At 41.4% G+C, this 21322-nt stretch overlaps 1 protein-coding gene across 2 annotated transcripts in view; it reads right to left on the bottom strand.

Annotated features, from left to right (window-relative positions):
- Positions 1–15705: 15705 nt before the first annotated feature.
- The window catches only part of LOC133485030 (neuronal acetylcholine receptor subunit alpha-3-like), a 36199-nt gene continuing 30582 nt past the window's right edge, over positions 15706–21322 (bottom strand). For both annotated transcript variants that reach the window (XM_061788337.1, XM_061788338.1), the window contains one exon: positions 15706–17940. In XM_061788337.1, the coding sequence (XP_061644321.1) occupies positions 17815–17940 (126 nt within the window). In that variant the 3' untranslated portion in view covers positions 15706–17814. The remainder of the gene's footprint in view (positions 17941–21322) is intronic.

Genomic DNA, 21322 nt, shown 5'->3' with positions numbered 1-21322 from the left:
ATGGGAAAGGACACCATTGCAAGATTAAACATGCATCCATCCATTTTCTGTACCACTGATTCTCACTAGGGTCACGAGCGTGCTGGAGCCTATCCCAGTTATCTTCGGGTGAGAGGCAGGGTACACCCTGAACTGGTCGCCAGCCAATCACAGGAGAGATTAAACAAGAGGACAAGAGGATTTCAAAATCAAGGACAGACTTGTGGATGGACTAATGCCACGCGATAATACTCTTCAAAACAAAATGCTATTTTTGTTCCAAACAACAAAAATACAAACTAAAACACGTCACTTTTGACATACTGACAAAACTCCCTTTTTGACTCATCATAATACCTCACAATTAACATCAGCTGAGCATTATGTGGTGTCAGTGGACTCATCCACAGCCAGGGAAATGCACTCTGCATTTTCTATTCCGTCACACACCTGCTAAATCACCATCAAATGACACAGACATTTACAGAAAATGACAAATATTTCAATGAAGATTTGTTGGCATTAACTGATCATTTTGCAGTGGTCTTGTAATTTTTTTCCAGAGCTGTGAAAACATAGACACTAGACTACATATACTATATTACTATTGTCATGGCGAAAATATCAATGCTAACTGGACAAGGACAGGAGTGACTTTGTAGAACAATCCAGAATATAAGTAATAAAGAGCTGTAATGCAATATTTTCTTCAAAATGCAGTCATTTCAAGAACTTCCTTTCCAAGGAATTGTCCTCTTTAGTTTGTCTACTTGAAAAGTTGAAAAAGCCAAAAAGCTTGTTTGTTGGAAAAACAAGTTGCAGTTTTTTTTTTCTTTCCAATTATAGTATCACTGCAGCATCAGATAAGATAAAGAGATGAAAATCTACAACCCCTGCAGGTGAAACGAATCAAACTATTTTGGTGCACAAACTACAACGCACCGAGCACAAAGCGCATGTTTGCTATTTTGCATTTTCCTCTCCGCCCTCTGTCCTCATCATGGGTTACAGAGATGGAGTGGGGGGAACAGGAGGCTGATTATCACAATGAAATTATCCAGATTTTCTGCTCCACTTGGAGCCAGGGGGACGAGCAGCTGCTGCCTCCCAGATCGTCCCGTCCGCCTACTCTCTAATCATTTGGAAACAACAATTCTGGGCTGGAAACTTGCCGGTTCCTTCCATGACAACGCTGGGCAGCTGTGTTTGTAGATGCATGTGTATATGTGTTGTGGTGGTTTATAGCATGCGAAAGACACATTAGAACAAGCGAAACCAATGGTGACTGCATCCACTGTTGCAGGTTGTGTATTACTGTGCACTGGTTGTGTCCTCTGTTGTTGCATATTTACATTCTGCATATTTGGCTGGGTGAAGAAATATTTGTCAAAGCAGAGGAAACAGCTGTGTCTCCTAACGCCTGCATGTTTCTTATAATTTGTTTGTTATTCTAAGTGATTTAAAGAACTGGTGGTAAAAGCAGCACAAGGACTCAGTGGTGTACAAGTATAGAGTCCCAGAGACGCTCATTTGTTAGTAGACAGAGGCTGCTTCCAGCGCTTTAAATGATAAGATGAACTTAAGGGCTATAATTTAAATCAGTGTCACCTTAAATTGCATGTACTGGACGCTGTCCATCTCTAGAAAAGGAAGTTATGGATAAAATTGGACTTAATACATCATGCTAATTGAAGAATGTATTGATGAATTGATTAAATGTATCCCCTTCTACCCTAAATGAAAAACAAATCATCAATCTACATCAGAATCAGAATCAAAATCATCTTTATTTGCCAAGTACGACAAAAACACAAGGAATTTGTTTCCGGTAGTTGGAGCCGCTCTGGTACGACAACAGACAGCCATTTGACAGAAAATACATCCATCCATCCATCCATCCATTGTCTGAGCCGCTTCTCCTCACTAGGGTCGCGGGCGTGCTGGAGCCTATCCCAGTTATCATCGGGCAGGAGACGTGGTACACCCTGAACTGGTTGCCAGCCAATCGCAGGGCACATACAAACAAACAACTATTCGCACTCATATTCACCCCGGTCCTCAGAACTGTGAGGAAGACACTCGGCCACCGTGCCGCCTATCTTAGTTTATTTTTTTATTTTTATTTTTATTTTTTTTTTTTTACAATTGTGCAAATGATGCAGAGTCCTCCAGCCATTGAGCAGTGTGAAATAACAAATAGAGCAATAATTTGGTACAGAGACTTTTTAAGACATTTAAGCAGTTTAAAGTGACTAGTAGTGCAATAATCTGGAACAGGTCAACAACAGAAACGCAATTAATGCAGAGTGGCAAGCTTACTACAGTGAGTGCATGAATAACGTATAATTGGCCCGACAGAGATGTGACAATCTCAACAATCTCAAGACAAAAATTGGCAGCATGTTACAATGGAATTGTAAGTTAACTGCTTAAGAAGTTAATGGCAAGAGGGAAGAAGCTGTTGGAATGTCTGCTAGTTTTAGCTTGCGTTGTTCGATAGCGCCTGCTTGAGGGATGGCGCTGGAAGAGGTGGTGACCAGGATGTGGAGGGTCCAAGAGGATTTTGCATGCTCTTGTCTTAGTTCTGGCAGCGTGTAAGTCCTCAAGAGTGGGTAGGGGGGTACCAACAATCTTTTCAGCAGTTTTTATTGTCCGTTGCAGTCGGAGTTTGTCCTTTTTTGTGGCACCGCCAAACTAGACTGTGATGGATGAACACCAGACTGATTCAATGAATGCTGTGTAGAACTGCCTCAAAAGCTACTATGGTAGGCCGTGCTTCCTCAGAAGCCGCAGGAAGTACATCCTCCGCTGGGCCTTTTTGAGGATGGAGTTGATGTTGGTCTCGCACTTCATGTCCTGCGAGACTGTAATTCCCAGGAACTTGGAGGTCTTGACGGTTGACACAGGGCAGTTGGACAGCGTGAGGGGCAGCTGTGGTGAACAATGTCTCCTGAAGTCCACGATCATCTCTACTTTGATGAGGCCGATGACTGTGGTGTCATTTGCAAACTTCAAGACTTTGACAGCCGGGTGCGTTGAGGTGCAGTCGTTCGTGTAGAGAGAGAAGAGCAGCGGAGAGAGGACACAACATTGGGGCGCCCCCATGCTGATGATGCACGTGGATGAGGTGGCCTCCCCCAGCCAAATCCACTGGCAGATGACAAGCGAGACGTTGAGCTGGAGAAGCTTGGAGGAGAGGAGTTCGGAGATGATGGTGTTGAACGCAACGCTGAAGTCCACGAACAAGATCCTCGCGTAGGTCCCTGTGCCGTTGAGGTGTTCTAGGATGAAAGTGTCCTTTTCAAATCTGCTGTAGAAGCCACTGCTACACTACGCTAAATGACACATACCGTGCTATCCCCCGTGCAGTTCTGGGCTCGTCTGATCACTGCTTAATTCATTTAATAACAACATACAGGCACAAACTTAAATTTGCAAAGCCTACGGTGAAAACAGTGAAGAAGTTGACCAATTAAGCAAAGATAGAACTTCAAAGCTGTTTAGTCTGCACAGACTGGAGTGTCTTTGAAACCTTAACTGGCAGACTGGATGAATATACAGACAGTGTCACATCCTATATCAGTTTCTATGAAGAGGTGTGTGTACCAACAAAGTATTTTCGCACGTTCAATAACAACAAGCCGTGGTTCACTGCCAAACTTCAGTAACTTCGCCAGGCTAAAGAGGACACCGATCGAAGTGGGGATAGACCCAGTGTATAATTGCACTATAAACCAGCTGACTTAAGAAATTAACATAGCAAAGATAAATTATACAGAAAAGCTGGTTTACCGCAAACCAGTAGTCAATTTGGCGTGGATTACAATCGCTAACCAACTACAAGCGATCATCCCCCCAAACAGAGAGCAATGAAGGGCTAGCTTGTTGTTTTCCCTGGTAGGACAGTCGATGTGCTGCTTGTATTTAGGGAGTTCAGGGTTAAATTTTGCTTTGTTAAAGTCCCCAAGAGTAATGAGGGGTGAATCTGGGTGCTTTTTTTCAAGTTTGTTTACTTGTTCAGCGAGCGTTAGCAGTGTGCCATTCGTGTTAGCTTGAGGAAAAATGTAGACACCCGTGAGTATGAATGAAGCGAACTTGCGCAGGGAGTAGAATGACTTACAGTTGAAAAACACGACTCCAAGCAATTCCAACATGCAACATTAATGAACCTCGTATCTTGATATTAAAATAAACGTTTTTATGTGTACCCATCGCGCCACGGTGACCCTAGTGAGGATAAGGGGCTCAGAAAATGGATGGATGGTAGCATATAAATAAAGACGTTTACAAAGTGGTGCACAAATAAAGGCATATTTGTTTGATAATGCTTTTGTAAGTGCGTGCAAACGCATGTGTGTGTGCGCACGTAAGCCAGTTGTGAGCAGAGATGTGAGTCAGCTGTGCTTCTTGTGCCTTATCTGTACTTGTGCATCAAGCATGAATCTCTGTTTACTGTATGTGGTTGTGTGTGTGCGTGCGTGTGTGTGTGTGTGGTTGTGTTTGTGTGTGCGTGTTTGTGTGTGTAGGTAGGTTGGTAGGTAAGTACATCAAATTCCAGGGTCAAATGGGCCACCAAAACCGGACAACAAGCAATGCAATATAGTATAAATGTTTAAGGCGGTGGTGTCAAACGTACGGCCCACGGGCCCCAACCGAATCGAACCAGCCCGTCAGGGGGTCCAATATGGCCCGTGGGGATGGAGACACATTCACTGCTATTTTTCAATAAAAGTAACTTTTCTTGCTAATTTTGTCCTCTGGAGGGTGCACTGACAACACTTAAATGACATTGATGCACTTGTGAAGGCCAAACGAGGCCAAGTTTCAGGATAACACTAATATAAAATGGTGTGCCATGTTCACACTACAATGTGAAAATAAATACCTCCTATAGAAATGTTTTAAGACATTGAATATTACAAAATCTCAGTCAAACGCTTCACTTAAAAAGAGGTTGGTTTGTTGGAACCTTTTTTTTTTTATTTTTTTGATGCACTGCCACAACTTAAATTTTTAGGTATACATTTACAAAGGATGCATAACTGAATGGTGCACGCTCACTAATTCATAATACTGTTGAAATAATCCATCCATCCATCTATTTTCTGAGCCGCTTCTCCTCACTTGGGTCGCGGGCTTGCTGGAGCCTATCCCAGCTATCATCGGCCAGGAGACGGGGTACACCCTGAACTGGTTGCCAGCCAGTCGCAGGGCACATACAAACAAACAACCATTCGCACCGTGCCGCCTACTAAATCACTAATTAATAATTATTTGCCCCAAAACATTGGGGAAAACTTTGAATAGTTATTTACTTTTTGGCCAGTGGGACTCCTGAGGCAGCTGATGGGTACCGGCTGGCCAATCAGAATGCAGCTCAATTTACCGGTCGATCTACGTTCCTAACCTCACCTATGGTCACGAGCTGTGAAAGAACGAGATCCCGGATACAAGCGGACAAAATGAGTTTCCTCCGCAGGGTGGGCTCTCCCGGTCGTCCGGGAGGATCTCAGAGTAGAGTCGCTGCTCCTCCACATCGAGAGGAGCCAGATGAGGTGTCTGGGGCATCTGATTCGGATGCCTCCCGGACGCCTCCCTGGTGAGGTGTTCCGGGCATGTCCCACCGGGAGGAGACCCCGGGGACGACCCAGGACACGCTGGAGAGACAACATCCTTTGGCTGGCCGGGGAACGCCTCGGGATCCCCCTGGAAGAGCTGGATGAAGTGGCTGGGGAGAGGGAAGTCTGGGCGTCCCTGCTAAAGCTACTGCCCCCGCGACCCAACCTCAGTTAAGCGGTAGAAAATGGATGGATGGATGGATGGATTTTTAAGCCCCAAATATTGTGGTCCTGCCCACTTGAGATCTAATTGGGGTGAATGTGGCCCGTGAACTAAAATTAGTTTAACACCCCTGGTTTAAGGACTTCAGTATTCATGAGAATGTTTTTTTTCGCTGGCATGGCCGCTTTAGAACACCTCCTTGTCACGGCATGGGAAAGATCCGCAATGACCTTGTGGGATATATTCCAGCCACAGGGGCTTTAAGCGGATATATTTTCACGTAGTAGTTAGAGTATGTGTGGGCATAAGAAAGATGCTTGACGAAGTAACATCCCTTTGTAGTAGTGGTATTTGATTGACAGTTGACAGCTGAGCGGGCTGTGGTTTCAGCACATTCAGCAGACAAGCCCACGGCATTCAAGAGTGGAGAGAACGACTTTAATTTTTCACGATTTTGAAGCCTCATTTTATGTACTTTATGTACTTAGAATTATATGACTGTTTTCATTGTTAGAGGTTTAACAAAACAATCATTTACAAATTTCCCACTGGGTAGAGCGATGACACACTAATTTTGATTTCATCCAAAATGCATAAATAAATGATGGGTCTGTTGAGATACATTGTGGTTGCGAACGTCCATAAATTTCTGGTTTGGTAAAGGCTGAATATTTGATGTAGCTTTTGTACTGGACCTCATTACAATGTGTCAGTGTACATAATGTACTGACCTGTGCGTTTGACGTCTCCTACATTCTAGCTAACTTACACTTAAACTAATGTACACTGTAATGAGAGTCAAAGGGATGTTTTATAACCATCAAGCGCCTCTGGACAAGAGCGACAGATAATGAGGCGCCTTATGTCATGTCACATATGCAACACATCGCGTGCACTTAGAGCTGCAGTGACAGCATCAAGAGGACCCCGACTTTTGGCTGACAATATTCTGTTGTACCTTCAGCCTTCAACGGATATGGTGTATGTAGTACAGAAGGCAGTTGATAATGCACCTTTCAACATTTATTATTCATCGTGCACTGAAGGAAACTCAAACATATTGAAAGAGGGAAGATCAGCACAATACATGCGGACACCACTGAAACAAAGCATTCAGTGGATGCTGTATTAAGTATCTGTAATAATACAAAATTATCAATCCATTCATCTTCTATACCACTTATCCTATTTAGCTGGAGCCTATCACAGCCGACTTTGGTAAAGGGTGGACTACAGTCAGGACCAATCATCAGTCAATCACACACTGCAAAATTGGGCTTAAAAAAAATAAAAAAGAAGAAAGAAATCATGAATCATGAAATTAGGAGTATATTACTTAGTTTAAGCAAATTATCTGACAATATAACTTTTAAACCAATTTTAATGTTATCAATTTGAATTTAAAACAAGTACACATATATAGAAAAGACTAGTGTATTTAAACAACCTATACCTATAGAGTTAAGGTAGACTACTGTACACTGTATATTTCAAGCTAAACTTGCTCAGTACAACAATAATACAAATTTCAATAAAAAGGTAAAATACCATAAGATTTTTTAATGTAAAGATGCTTGGAGCAACTGAACTGCTCTTACACAAAAACTGCCTGATAAGACCAAATATTTTAGCGGACAAAGAACACGCTTATTTTTGCCTTGATTTGAGCTATGTATTCTTGGTTAAATTTGAGTTTCTGCAGTGCAGGGATCACATGGAGAGAGATAACCATTCCCACCGTCACCGAGTGGGGAATCGAACCCAGGCAGCCTGCACGGTTAAGTTTGTGAACCAATACACCGTCAGAGACTGGTGCAAAATCATGTTATTCATGTTGTTTTTTTTTTTTTTTGTTTCATCCTAATGTACCCATAGAGCTATTTACAGGATCTAAAGGTAATAGTAACTTTTCTAGGGTCTGCTCAAACTATAAAAGGCAAGTGTCAGTTTCACCTGTGAGCACAGTGATAAGCCATTGTGTGCCTAAAGGTGAGGTTAGTTGAGCCACTGTAAATCAAAGTGGAGTAACTCTGCAGAAATGAATAGAGAGAAGGCATATCTTTCCCATGCATACCGGTCTAAATTAAGTTTTAATTCCAATTTTGACATATGCGCAAAAGGGGAAGCCCTTTATTGCACTCAGCACTTTTCCTGTGCCAACTTCCATTTCCAAGTGGACCGCACTCATGAAACCAGGCTATGGCCCCCGCAAAAAAAAAAAACAAAAAAAAAAAAACAAACTTAGCTTCACAGATCGTTAAAACCCAAACGGTAAGTAGCTTTAGCTTGGGTGCCAGTGCATCTACATAGTAGTAGATCCATCTGCGTACAAATGACTGTTATTTATCATCTTTCATGATAATATTGATAGATTTGGCCAATGATTGTACTTAGACCATTATTGAACTCAAACCTTTTTTTCTTATCCCTGTTTACTGTGTTTCTTTTATCACCGGCACCCAAGATGATACTGACCAGAATCCAACCTATGAATGTGAAGATAAATAGCAAAATGTCAAATTGCGGATCCCAAAGCAGGAAGACACAACTGCAACTGAACAGTTTATGTAAAGCCGGAGATTGTAACTTATTTTTGTCCAAAAAAAAAAGACATTTTCATCCAAGTCACTAGATGAGACGACACAATGCTGATTAAGCCTATAAACTCATTTAACATCTTGCCGTATTTTTCAGTATTTTATCTTTTATATTTCGCGTTGACCGGCAAAAATTCCCGTACTGACGCACTTGGTTGCGCGCCGAAAATGACGGACGGGAAAATATGGATCGACGGAGCATGGCCCCTTGTCTATTGTTTGTACAACGCAAACTAAACATATTATTTTGTGTTTCCATAGCAAAAAAAATAAATAATCAAAACATAATCCTGGCATAAACGAAAACAAGAACTACCATGAACAAACTCAAACTCCGACGACCCCTTAGCTGCCCAACAAGGTGCCTGACATAAAATACACGACGCTCAGTACTGAACAATGAATAACTCATCTGCCTGCATTGTACTGCCTGGAATATTTCAGACAGGCTTCAATGTAAAAAGAAAACAATAACTGCCGCAAATGAACTCAGTTGTGAGGATAGTTGTGCTCTCACATTCAATTTAGATTTAATGACTGCTATGAAAATAAAAGTGACAGTCCAATACTATACTTGTCTACTCTTCTGTTTCTCCGTCATTACCCACTGACAGACACGTTCCAGCCTAAAAAGAGAACCTGATTCAGGACCCACCTGAATGACAGCACTAACCATCACTTGTGTGGATGTGTTGTCCGCTGGATTGTGAGCGACGCACTTCCGTCATTCACAGTCCAAGTGTGGACTATTTGCGATTAGATATTGTAACTGTGCATTCAAGTGAGTGTGCAATTTCTTTCCTTTATCCTCTGATTTCTTGTTTCCACGGTTTGCACTCAAATAACCTTTTGTTGCTGCTTGACGTGGTATTGTGGTGGATGCTGGCAGCGGCAAAACCCTTACAAGTTTGTTCTGCTTTGCCTCCTATGTGATCCCTTTTTAATTTTTTTGTAATTGTTGTCAATGTTTTGAGTGAACGTTGCATGATTTCTTTGAAATATCATCCAGTGGCATGTACAGTATAACTGTTCATTTAGCCGTGAAGGTTTCTCACAAAGCATCGTGCCCAGTTGCCTCTTCAGTTGTTGTGTTTGTTCCTCCAGAGGATGAATTTTTAAAACAAACGAGCAACATGGCTCAATTGCCTTGACTCTAGCAGTGAAGGATCTGCCACTCGACACATTTTCTGACATGTGTTTGGTTTGTTACGGTCCAATGAAAGCAAGGTTACATTTTTGGGCCATAATTCCAGAAGGTGTGTTTGGCACAAACACAGCACAGTTCTTCACGAAAAGAGCACCATACCTACAGTGAAGCAAGGCGGTGGCAGCATCATGTTAAAAAAAAACAACAACAAAAAAAACTTCAGGCTCCTGCTTGAAAGCAAAAGAAAACATGTTTAAAAAGAAGTCTACGAGAACAACTGAACTTTATTTGGAGTTAATCAGAGCCACTTTAAAAGGTGGCGGTTGTACGCTGACTCCCATTTAACATGAGTTTGAATGTGTTAATTTAGCTATAAGAGGGTGTGCGCAACCGCATTACTTCAGTTCTTTGTTTTGACTTTCCCTCTTGAAGAGATAAAAAACAAAAGTGTTATGCAGGTTATAGGTCATATTAATGGTGTAAAAAGTTTTGAAATGGTTTGTTTTTGGTCTCATTTTTTTATACCACAAGAACCTGGCATTTAAAGAGGGGTGTGTAGACTATTTATAGCCACAGTACGAACACCACTCTGAAAAAAAGAAAGGGTTATCTAGCGTAGATGTGCAGTTACAAGGATGTAACAGTGGACGTTTTCACTACGAACACTGTTTAAGATGAAGTTTAGGATGCATTTGCATGAACTAAGAAATATGTAAATCGTTGTGATAATTCAGTTTTATGGAGCTGAACAGGAGCGGTAGCCTATATCTTATATTAGTGTTACCTGCATGGGCAGATTTAAGTAAATCATTGTAGCAAAGCATAACTCGAAACAATATAATGCCTTACTGATAAAACATAACGGGCGTGAAGATGACGCATTGTATTTATAAGGATGATCAGCTATATTGTGCATGACCTTTGAGTCTGAAACCCAAGAAAGTGCCTGAAGCATTTTGTGTTGTTACACAGAAACACTCTTAATTTCTTCAACAATGTTCCTGTATTCATCTATAAATATGCATCTGGTCTTTCTGCACTAGTGTGCACTGCCTTTGTGTGTGTGTGAGTGCATTCAGAAGGCCCACGCCTCAGAATGAATTATTTAGAGGAGCGTCTCCTCGACTTATCCACGGTCGAGCGACCTCTGGAACGTACCGCTCTGCTCTCAGCGGCACAAGGGACCCGAATTCAGCAGCGTCTGCCCTCGTCTCACCCAATAGCCCAAGCACTCTCTTCCCTGCATGCTCTCGTCCACGGCACATGTCCCTTCTCAACATCCTCACCTTTGCGCAACCAGCTTCTCTCCACCAAGGAGCAAAAATCTTTGTCTATTGTCAATTTTAAATCAAAATAAAGAAAAATCATGTTGCAATGTCATACTTTGTGGATAGCCGCTATCTCGGAGCCATACTATGTGTCCACAGAGAAGAACCGTGTAAAATATTCATCCATATGGCTGGCTTAATAATGTATTATCCCTCAATTTAGCACCCGGAGCTTTGCTCCAACTGCCACCAAGCACAAGAAGTCCAGTTACTCAAGCTTTGAAAATATCAAATTTTCACACTCACAAATTCCGATTAATGCTGTGGAGCAGCTTTTAGAAGGAGCCCCCTCTCCAACCTACAGCGTGTCTGTGTCATTCACATCATACAGGGAAGGTGAAAAATGCAATACTGATTGGTTCAGGTGCTTAGAATATTTAGACTGTCTGTGTTGTTTACTATTTTAGGTTAGGTTTTTGTTGTTTATCAGCAGGATTATGCAAAAGCTATTTAAATTTTTTTTTGTGTGGCAAGGGTGCATTAGCTAAGAACTGCATTTGGGAATAAATATGTTGAAAGTGTGGTTCCAGGATTATGTTGCTGGTTATTGTTTTTTTTTTTCAAATAATAAAAAAATAAATAATATACTGACAAAAAAGTGGCATATATGGTGTTGATCTAGATTAGCATTGTTTCGCCTTGGCAGAAGTTTGTAGTCCACGAGTTCCATTCTAATTCTGTAGTTTTTTCAAGGGCATCTCAGTAAATTCCAGCAGAAACAGACATTTTAAGTGTCACATCGTGTCCAAATATAGCCAGGATCAGTTCACACTGTGGCAGCCTAATGCTGACGTGACCACTCCCTCCATGAGCAAGACTAAGACTGATGGGATACTGCTTCATCCTCTCTCTACAAGTAATCCACAAGCACCAAGGTCCTTCCTCAAGTCAAACACAAACAGGCGGTGAAGCTCACACTTTCCATTTCTCACTTCACAGGTGTCGTGCAGGTGCAGTCTTCCTCCACCTCTGTCGAGCACACACATACTGTACACACAGTGGGGGATTACGTGTGACTGGTCCAGTTGCTGAGAGGCACCGGGTGGGCCCATTTGAAGCCAAGCTGCAATCAAACTTGAGGGGGAATATGTGTCTATAAACCAACAAGAACCTTCAATGTGTGTCAGTGCTGACAGACACATTCAGGCTTAGTTGTGACCACCGTTAAATGGATGGGATAGAATAAGAAGAAGAAAACAGAATGGTGCTGTGCTTTCGCTTTGGAGAGGACACAAGTTCACTTCTCCCAGAACACATCATCTTCTCTAAAGTGGGTGAACTGCAGAAGCGATGCAACATCACATACAGTATGTACAATTTGCAGCAACAGCTACAAACACCAAGTAAGGTAAATACAGCAATACAGTTAAAATTGCAATGTTGAAAATAAATCTAAATAAACCTCACCTAGTAGACCTTCCATGCTAAATTTCTATGTATCAATGACTCATCATTGTCACTTTCCACATTCCCACAATTTCTTGTATATAATGTTTTTGTTTTTTTTAATAGCCTACATGGGTTCAAGGAAAATGATGTTTTTGATTTTTTATTTTTGGTCACATTATCTAGATCGGGGTAGGCAACCTTTGGCACTCGTACCACAGGTGGCACTGTGTGGCATGGACACTGGCATGGTGGCTGTAGCGTGTATGCCCTGACGGAACAAATGGCACCCAGGAACCCCCAATCTCTGACTGCCCTGCATACCAGCCCCTGTTACCTTTTATCCAACGTCAATATACGCTATACGATATACTTCATGTGTGGCCTGACTTATTGGGCTGGAGAGACAGCTCCTGCCCACAATCCCCGCAGCGCTGTTGCCGTGGTCCTGCCCACATTCCCAAAGACCCGCGCATCACAGATGTCAACAATGGGAGCACCCGCTGCTAAAAAAGAGAAACTCTAGGTCATTTCAGTCTTCATGGACACAATAGTTTGGTTTTGTATATTTGAAAGAACGTGCTGCATCCTCTTCATGATGTGAGAATGTTGTGTGCCGAAAGTGTTAACGGCATTTTGAGAAGAAGCACGAGAAGACTTTCAGAGACCAAGCATATACAGTCAATTTGAACGTGTTGTGTCCAGGTCTGGTAAAAAGTGTAGATGTTGTGAAAATGGTACTTTCATTCCAATATAATAAGTAACATCTAATGTTACAAATTTATATATAGTATAATACCCTAATTTTTGCTGTTCACCAAGAATCACGGTGGTCTCGCCGGTGCCGCCATTTGATATCTGTTATCAAATCAAATCTTTTCCTACTTATTTTACCAAGTACTTTGCAAAACCTAATACAAATTACGATGTTGATAAAAATGTATTTTTTGGAGCATGGATAATAGCAATTCTGGGGTGCAAATTGATACATAGGCTAGGAAAGTAACAAGGAGAATCCAGCTGCATAAGTGCGATTTTGGGGGAGTGTATTATACTAGTGAGCGTATTATACATAAGAAATTGCAGTATTTTGTTAATTGTGTTTATATCCACAGTAATGTGGTTAAAATGCATATAAATATAGTTACAGTATGTATTAGCCAAGACTACCCAAACAGTAGGAAGTTTTCATGCTTTATGCAAAACACCATGCAAATACATTAAAAGATAAGGAATTCAGGTTAAACAAAGTTATGATTTGAACTTTCAATAAGCAATTTTTTCACTTGGACTGTGGCTTACAGTTAGTACTTAATGAAACCAAGATAAATCTGCCACTTCCGTGTTTTATACATGCAATATTGAAATTTGCTTTGAGCATAATGACAAAGTATAATGGGGGCATAAATTAAATATAATACTGTTCTAACACTGACTTAACAGCGAAGCAAGACCTATTTCATACACTTTAATTTGAGTGCAGCTTGGTGTAATTTTCTCTCATTACTTAGTCACTGTAGCTAATGCTATGTGATGCTTGAAAATGTTAATGGAGTTGATAATGTGTTTTCAAGGAGCGATTCCTGGTATTACAGTGCACTTTCTTTTCCTTTTCACCGCTTAATTATTTTGTTATGCAGAACTCCAACACACTGACAGACATAATTTTTGTTTTCAAAAATTTTATTTCCATGATCTAATCCAAAGTGTTTCTATACATGGGTTGCTTGCCTTGTTGTAAATTCCACTGTGATTCTGCTCATTGCGACAATGAGGCAAACCAATGTAAAGCCGTAGTCTTGTCTCCTGCTGTTCACACGTCATGCATTTTTCACCTGTTTTCCTCAAGTACACCCATATAAATTTTTTAGTCTGACTAATCACACTTTTGCGGCACGGTGGACGACTGGTTAGAGCGTCAGCCTCACAGTTCTGAGGAGCGGGGTTCAATCCCCGGCCCCGCCTGTGTGGAGTTTGCATGTTCTCCCCGTGCCTGCGTGGGTTTTCTCCAGGCACTCCGGTTTCCTCCCACATCCCAAAAACATGCATGATAGGTTAATTGCCGACTCTAAATTGCCCGTAGGTGTGAATGTGAGTGCGAATGGTTGTTTGTTTCTATGTGCCCTGCGTTTGCCCGGCAACCAGTTCAGGATGTACCCCGCCTCCTGCCCGATGACAGCTGGGATAGGCTCCAGCACGCCCGCGACCCTAGTGAGGAGAAGCGGCTCAGAAAATGGATGGATGGATGGATAATCACACTTTTGAATTTTGATTAATCGCGATTAATCACAGGCTCCAAATATATCACACATAGTATCATATTTTGCTTTGAGAAGGTATTTTAAACTTGTTGTGCTCCAATGAGTTCAGTTCAGTGCTACATTATATGTAGATTACCTTTGTGTTTTGTCCTATCAGGGTGTAGCAAAAAAAATGTCGAGCACACCAGTTGGAGTCTCTTCACTTATCTTTGCACTGGCGTAAGCACTGACCTGATCACTGACCTTATAGCAACCTGCACCACATTTCAGATATCAATCCATGGTTAAGGTAAAGGAGCGTGTGTGGTCAAAATAAATGAGTGATTCATCTGAGTTAATTCATGATTAATAAGATATTTACTTGTGATTAATCATGAGTTAACGCTTAACTTCGACAGCCCTAATGTGTATTTATTTATTTATTTATTTATTTATTCATTCATTCATTCATTCATATGCCCCCCAGAACTGCCACTGGTGTTTGAAAACGAAAGAAACAAAAGGCAGTGTTTTCTTGTCAGAAAGAAATACAGTACAGAAATGTATAAGATCATGCTGTCAATGTCTAAATAAAGTAGATTGTCTTGCTATACTACTAAAATTATCTCAGGACATCATTCTGTCTCCTGGTCTATGTTATTACAGTGTGTGTTATACTCAAATATTCCATCCATCCATCCATTTTCTGAGCCGCTTCTCCTCACTAGGGTCGCGGGCGTGCTGGAGCCTATCCCAGCTGTCATCGGGCAGGAGGCGGGGTACACCCTGAACTGGTTGCCAGCCAATCGCAGGGCACATAGGAACAAACAACCATTCGCACTCACAGTCATGCCTACGGGTAATTTAGAGTCTCCAATTCATGCATGTTTTTGGGATGTGGGAGGAAACCGGAGTGCCCGGAGAAAACCCACGCAGGCACGGGGAGAACATGCAAACTCCACACAGGCGGGGCCGGGGATTGAACCCAGGTCCTCAGAACTGTGAGGCTGACGCTCTAACCAGTCGGCCACCGTGCCGCCTACTCAAATATTACAAACCCCAATTCCAATGAAGTTGGGATGTTGTGTAGAATTTAAATAAAACAGAATTCAATGATTTGAAAATTCATGTCAACATACTATATATATATATATATATATATATATATATATATATATATATATATATATATATATATATATATATATATATATATACACTACAAAGACTAGATATTTAACGCTCAAACTGTATTTATTTCGCAAATATTCACACATTTTTTATTTGATTCCTGCAACATATTCCTGAAAAGCTGGGAGAGGGTTATGTTTACCACTGTCTTACATTACCTTTCCTTCTGACAACACACAATATGTATTTGGGAACTGAGGACACTCACCTTTGTAGGTGGAATTTTTTCCCCTTCTTGCTTGATGTATAACCTATGCTGCTCAACAGTCTGGGGTCTCCGTTGTCATGTTTTGCGCTTCATAATGCACAACACATTTCCAATGGGACACAGGTCTGGTCTGCTGGCCAGCCAGTCGAGTACTTGCACTCTTTTACTATGAAGCCACGCTGTTGTAACACTGGCAGAATGTGGCTTGGTATTGTCTTGTTGAAATAAGCAGGGACGCCCATGAAAAAGATGTTGCATGGATGGCAGCATATGTAGCTCAAAAACCTGTATGTACCTTTCAGTATCAGTGGTGCCTTCACAGATATTCTAGTTACCCGTGCCATGGGCACTAACACACCCCCATACCATCACAGATGCTGGCTCTTGAACTTTGCACTGATAACAATCTGAATGGTCGTTTTTCTCTTTGGTCTGCAGGACATGATGTCCATGATTCCCAATAACAATTTGAAATGTGGACTTGTTAAACCGCACATTTCCACTTTGCGTCAGTCCATCTCAGATGTGATTGGGACAAGATAAGCCGGCGGCATTTCTGGGTGTTGTTCATATATGGCTTTCACATTGCATGGTAGAGTTTTAACTTGCATTTGTAGATGTAACAACAAACTGTGTTAACTGACAATGGTTTTCTGAAGTGTTCCTAAGCCTACGTGGCAATATCCTTTACTAAATGATGCCGGTTGTTAATGCAATGCCACCTGAGGGATTGAATATCACGGGCATTCAATGTTGGTTTTCGGCCTTCCCACTTACGTGCAGAGAGTTCTCCAGATTCTCTGAATATTTTGATGATATTATTGACTGTAGATGATGAAATCCGTAAATTCCTTGAAATTAAATGTTGAGATACGTTGTTCTTAAACTGTTGGACCATTTGCTCACGCCGTTGTTTGCAAAGTGGTGAACCTCGCCCCATCCTTGCTTGTCAACAACTGAGCCTTTCGGGGAAAGTCCTTTTATACCAAATCATGACACTCACCTGTTTCTTATTAACCTGTTCACCTGTGAAATGTTCCAAAAACAAATTGTTGTTTGAGTTGTTGAGTATTCTTATGTTGCACCTGTCCTAGCTTTTTTGGAATGTTTTGCATTAATCAAATGCATAATGAGAGATTATTCTCCCCCCTCCCAAAAAAAAAACCCAAAACATTCATACATTAAATATATTGTCTTTGTACTGTATTCAATTGAATATAGGTTGAAAAGGATTTGCAAATTGTTATATTCTGTTTTTATTTACATTTTACACAACATCCCAACTTCACTGGAAATGGGGTTTGTATGTACAGGTAATGTGCAATATTTTTCAGAAAAATCAGTGTCCTTTTACACGTGTGAATTTATAAGAAAATGACAATAAATATTATTTGAAATAATTATTGTGCTTGATTTGAACAATAATACCTAAACAGAGTACTACAGCTGGTAGGGAAAAGTACTTAGCCATCTTGATTCATATATCGAATTTGAGTTCTGATTATAATCCTTTAAGGTTGTGAAGATATATATGAATAACACCTTTTAGGGTGGAAATTATGTACATAATGATTATACAGTAACATAATAATAGCTGAGAGGACATTTTGCAAGAAAATACATGAAAAAGAGAACCCATGTGTCTTAAGGACGAGTGGGTGACATTAGTGGCATATGAGGACAAAATACTCAAAAAGGAGTGCAGATGTTATTTCTCAGCAGTTAGGGGAGGAAGCACACTAGATGACCTGCTTGCACATCAGTGGGGTGAGACAAAGGGTGAATGAGGAACTGTGGGCAAGTCAAGTGTTGAGATATACGGCTGACAGTGAGCGGTGATGACTGATAAGTCCTGGGACGAAACAAGAGAAGAAAAAGAACATGACAGCCCAGTGTGCAATGTGAAAGAACTGCAGGGGAAATTCTTCCCACAGTGGTGACGAGCAAAAAGTGTCTTTCATTTAAAAAAGCTGATGAGCGGCTGGAGGAAGAGCCCCAGTGTTCCTAGTACACACACCGTCACAAACACCCACAGGAAGATCCTGTCGATGACCATGGCGACGTACTTCCAGTCGTCTTCCACCTATTGAGGAAAAAGTAAGACATTTAGAGGCAGCACGTTATGTTGTACACTAACACTGTAAATACTCATAAGATTCGGTGAAGGAAATCATAAAATATATATTATGTATGATTATATTATATTTTATTACAGTCAACCCCAACGCATTCGCGGTTTGGTATTCACCTATTCGCTGATTTTTTGTGGGGGAAACCTAGTTTCCATTATTTACTGAAAAACTCAACTATTCGCCAGTTTTGGGCTCAGACCAAAGCCATGTCAAATATAAAATACTGCTTTGACACCATCTTGTGACATCTTAGGGCAAAGGAATTATGTTGAAGTAAGGAAGGATCGTCATTTAGTCAAGCCACAGCCATTTCAAATAGAAAGCGGTGCTTCGCCACCATCTTATGGCATTTACAGACTATTGCTAACCCTTTTTGGGTGGAGTCATTTGGGAGTCAAGTAGTCGTAGATTTTCGCTATTCGCGGCAGGGCTAGGTCCCAATTCTCCATGAATAGCGGGGGAACACTATATATTAGTCTGGAAAAAATCTGACCAGAAAGAATTGATGGAAAAAATGCAAATGTACTTCGGCTTTCGCCTGTGATCGGCAAATTAGTTTCTGGTTAACGTCCTGCTCCACAGTGGGAAAATGAATGGACAGAAAAACCTGAGCACATTAACTGCCAGAAAATGAGTAAATATAATGTGCTTGTGATTCAAATGAGAAATGCTGTGTTACACTTTGCACAGGATCAAATTTCTACAAAAGTGAAATCAGTTTCCACCTTTTTCCTAAAGACCCGCAAGGCAGTGGAAACAAACTTAGGTGAAGGTTTGTTGTTGTGATTATATTGTGAATGTGAATTAATATAATCCTTGCCCAAATTTCTGCTACATACTGTACCTTTGGGCAGCACGGTGGATGACTGGTTAAAGCGTCTGCCTCACAGTTCTGAGGACCGCGGTTCACTCCCCGGCCCCGCCTGTGTGGAGTTTGCATGTTCTCCCCGTGCCTGGTTGGGTTTTCTCCGGGCACTCCGGTTTCCTCCCACATCCCAAAAAAATGCATGGTAGGTTAATTGACAACTCTAAATTGTAGGTGTGACTGTGAGTGCGAATGGTTCTTTGTTTGTATGTGCCCTATGATTGGCTGGCAACCAGTTCAGGGTGTACCCCGCCTCCTGCCCGATGATAGCTGGGATAGGCTCCAACACGCCTGCGACCCAAGTGAGGAGAAGCGGCTCAGAAAATGGACTGTACCTTTGTGTGATGATTAACCACAAACCCATCCATCCATTGCCCAGAGAAAACTCACGCAGGCACGGGGAGAACATGCAAACTCCACACAGGCGGGGATTGAACCCCGGTCCTTAGAACTGTGTGGCTGATGCTGTAACCAGTCGTCCACCATGCCGCCTAACCACAAACCCCTTGTTTGTATACTTAGTATCTACTGTACTCGAAGGAGGGCGTCTTGAGGAAAACGGTGGAAGCTAATTTTGCTATTATAGCGACTCAATGCAGAACAAAAAGGCCACCCACCCGGATAATACCTGCATAATATTATGACAAATTGATGTATTGTAGCATGTAACTTTTACACAGTGGAACCTTAATGAACACTGCTAAATGCGACTCACCTCCGAGTGTTTTGTGTCTTCATTGATTAAGGTTAATGTCTTACACTTACATGACAGTTAAGTATGTTGCAATGTTTCTTAAAACATGTCCATCAGAATTTTTTTTTTATGGCAACAGTTTAACGGTGGAATTAATTATTTCTATTTCCACTAGTGTCAACTTGGACATTCCGTGACAGCAGAGGTGAACATACTTCTACCAAAAAAGCTATTCTCCTCCTGTGCAATTGGGACAACACATGGACCGAATAAATGTCAAGCTATTGCGGTGGGTGTAATCCTACTGTTTTCGCATTCAAGCTACAGTATATTGATATGAAAGCATGCGTGCGTGTCATGCGTGTGTGTTAGTGCGTGTGCAAGTGTGTGTGTCTGTCTATCTGTCTGTATGTGAGTCTGGTATACTCTTTGATCATTCAGGTGTGTACAATCGGATCAAGGCTTCTGTGGCCAGAATGCTATTGTTGTGCCCAGAGAGGAGCCTGCATGGCTATTCTTCACAGCCAGATTGCAGCGTTACAAAGAAAGGATGGCGCAACAAACATATCAGGCCCATCCAGAGCGTGAGGACGAGATAGGCGAAGCCTTTCGAACAAGGAGCTTTACTCTCCTTTTATAGCCCAATGATAACGCTCTCAGCATAAAGACACACACACACGATCAAAGTACACTGGGAGTTTTCCTCTGTGTGTATCTTTCTGGTTCTCTAATGTTGTTAGGTACAGACCCCAACTTGATAATGTGTTTGTCCTCTGCCTCAGTGATGTTGTTGCTTAAATCTTTTAATGAAGGTGCGATCAAAAGGTCATCCCACCCCTTAAAAATCTTGAAGCGCAAGAACATTTTCCGTACCGCTTAGCCTCACTTGGGTCGCGGGCGTGCTGGAGCCTATCCCAGCTATCTTTGGGCGAGAGGCGGGGTACACCCTGAACTGGATGCCAGCCAATCGCAGGGCACATAAGCAAACAACCATTTTCACTCACATTCACACCTACGGGCAATTTAGAGACTTCAATTAACCTGCCGTGCATGTTTTTGGGACGTCGGAGGAAACCGGAGCACCCGGAGAAAAGCCACACAGGCACGGGGAGAACATGCAAACTCCACACAGGCAAAGCCAGATTCGAAACCGGGTCCTCAGAACTCTGAGGCAGATATGCTAATCAGTGTGCTAGTTCAGGTTTCAATATGTGCAATTTAATAATGAATACTTAAATAGATTAAAGATAACTTATGGAGTCCCCCCAAGGATCTGTGCTGGGCTCCAAGTTATGTTTACTATACATTAATGATATCTGCCATGTTTCCAAAATCTCCAAATGTGTCTTATTTGCTAATGACACAACTCTCTTCAGTTCAGGAAAAAAAAAACTTGAACAACTTCTGACTACTGTGGAAAAAGAATTACATCCAGTTAAAAATTGGTTCGACGTCAAAAAATTATCATTAAATTTAACGAAAACAAAGCTAATTATTTTTTGGCACTAGACTAATAAATAAACAGGCAAAAATAATTATTAATTCTACTAAGATAGAAAGAGGGTATGAACATAAATTCCTGGGAGTAATTATTGATGATGTTATGAAGCTATGTTGGAAATATCATATAGACAATGTAGAATCCAAGATATCAAAAAAACATAGCTCTTTTTCATGAAACTAAGGATGTCGTATATAAAACATCACTATACACACTTTACTGTTCACTGTAACTGCCATATATGACTTATTGAGTGGAAATATGGAGCAACAC

The sequence above is a fragment of the Phyllopteryx taeniolatus genome, chromosome 10, assembly GCF_024500385.1.
Source record: "Phyllopteryx taeniolatus isolate TA_2022b chromosome 10, UOR_Ptae_1.2, whole genome shotgun sequence".
NCBI classification, from domain to species: domain Eukaryota; kingdom Metazoa; phylum Chordata; class Actinopteri; order Syngnathiformes; family Syngnathidae; genus Phyllopteryx; species Phyllopteryx taeniolatus.
The sequence above is the reverse complement of the archived record's forward strand: the minus strand, read 5'-3'. Positions and strand labels throughout refer to the sequence as shown.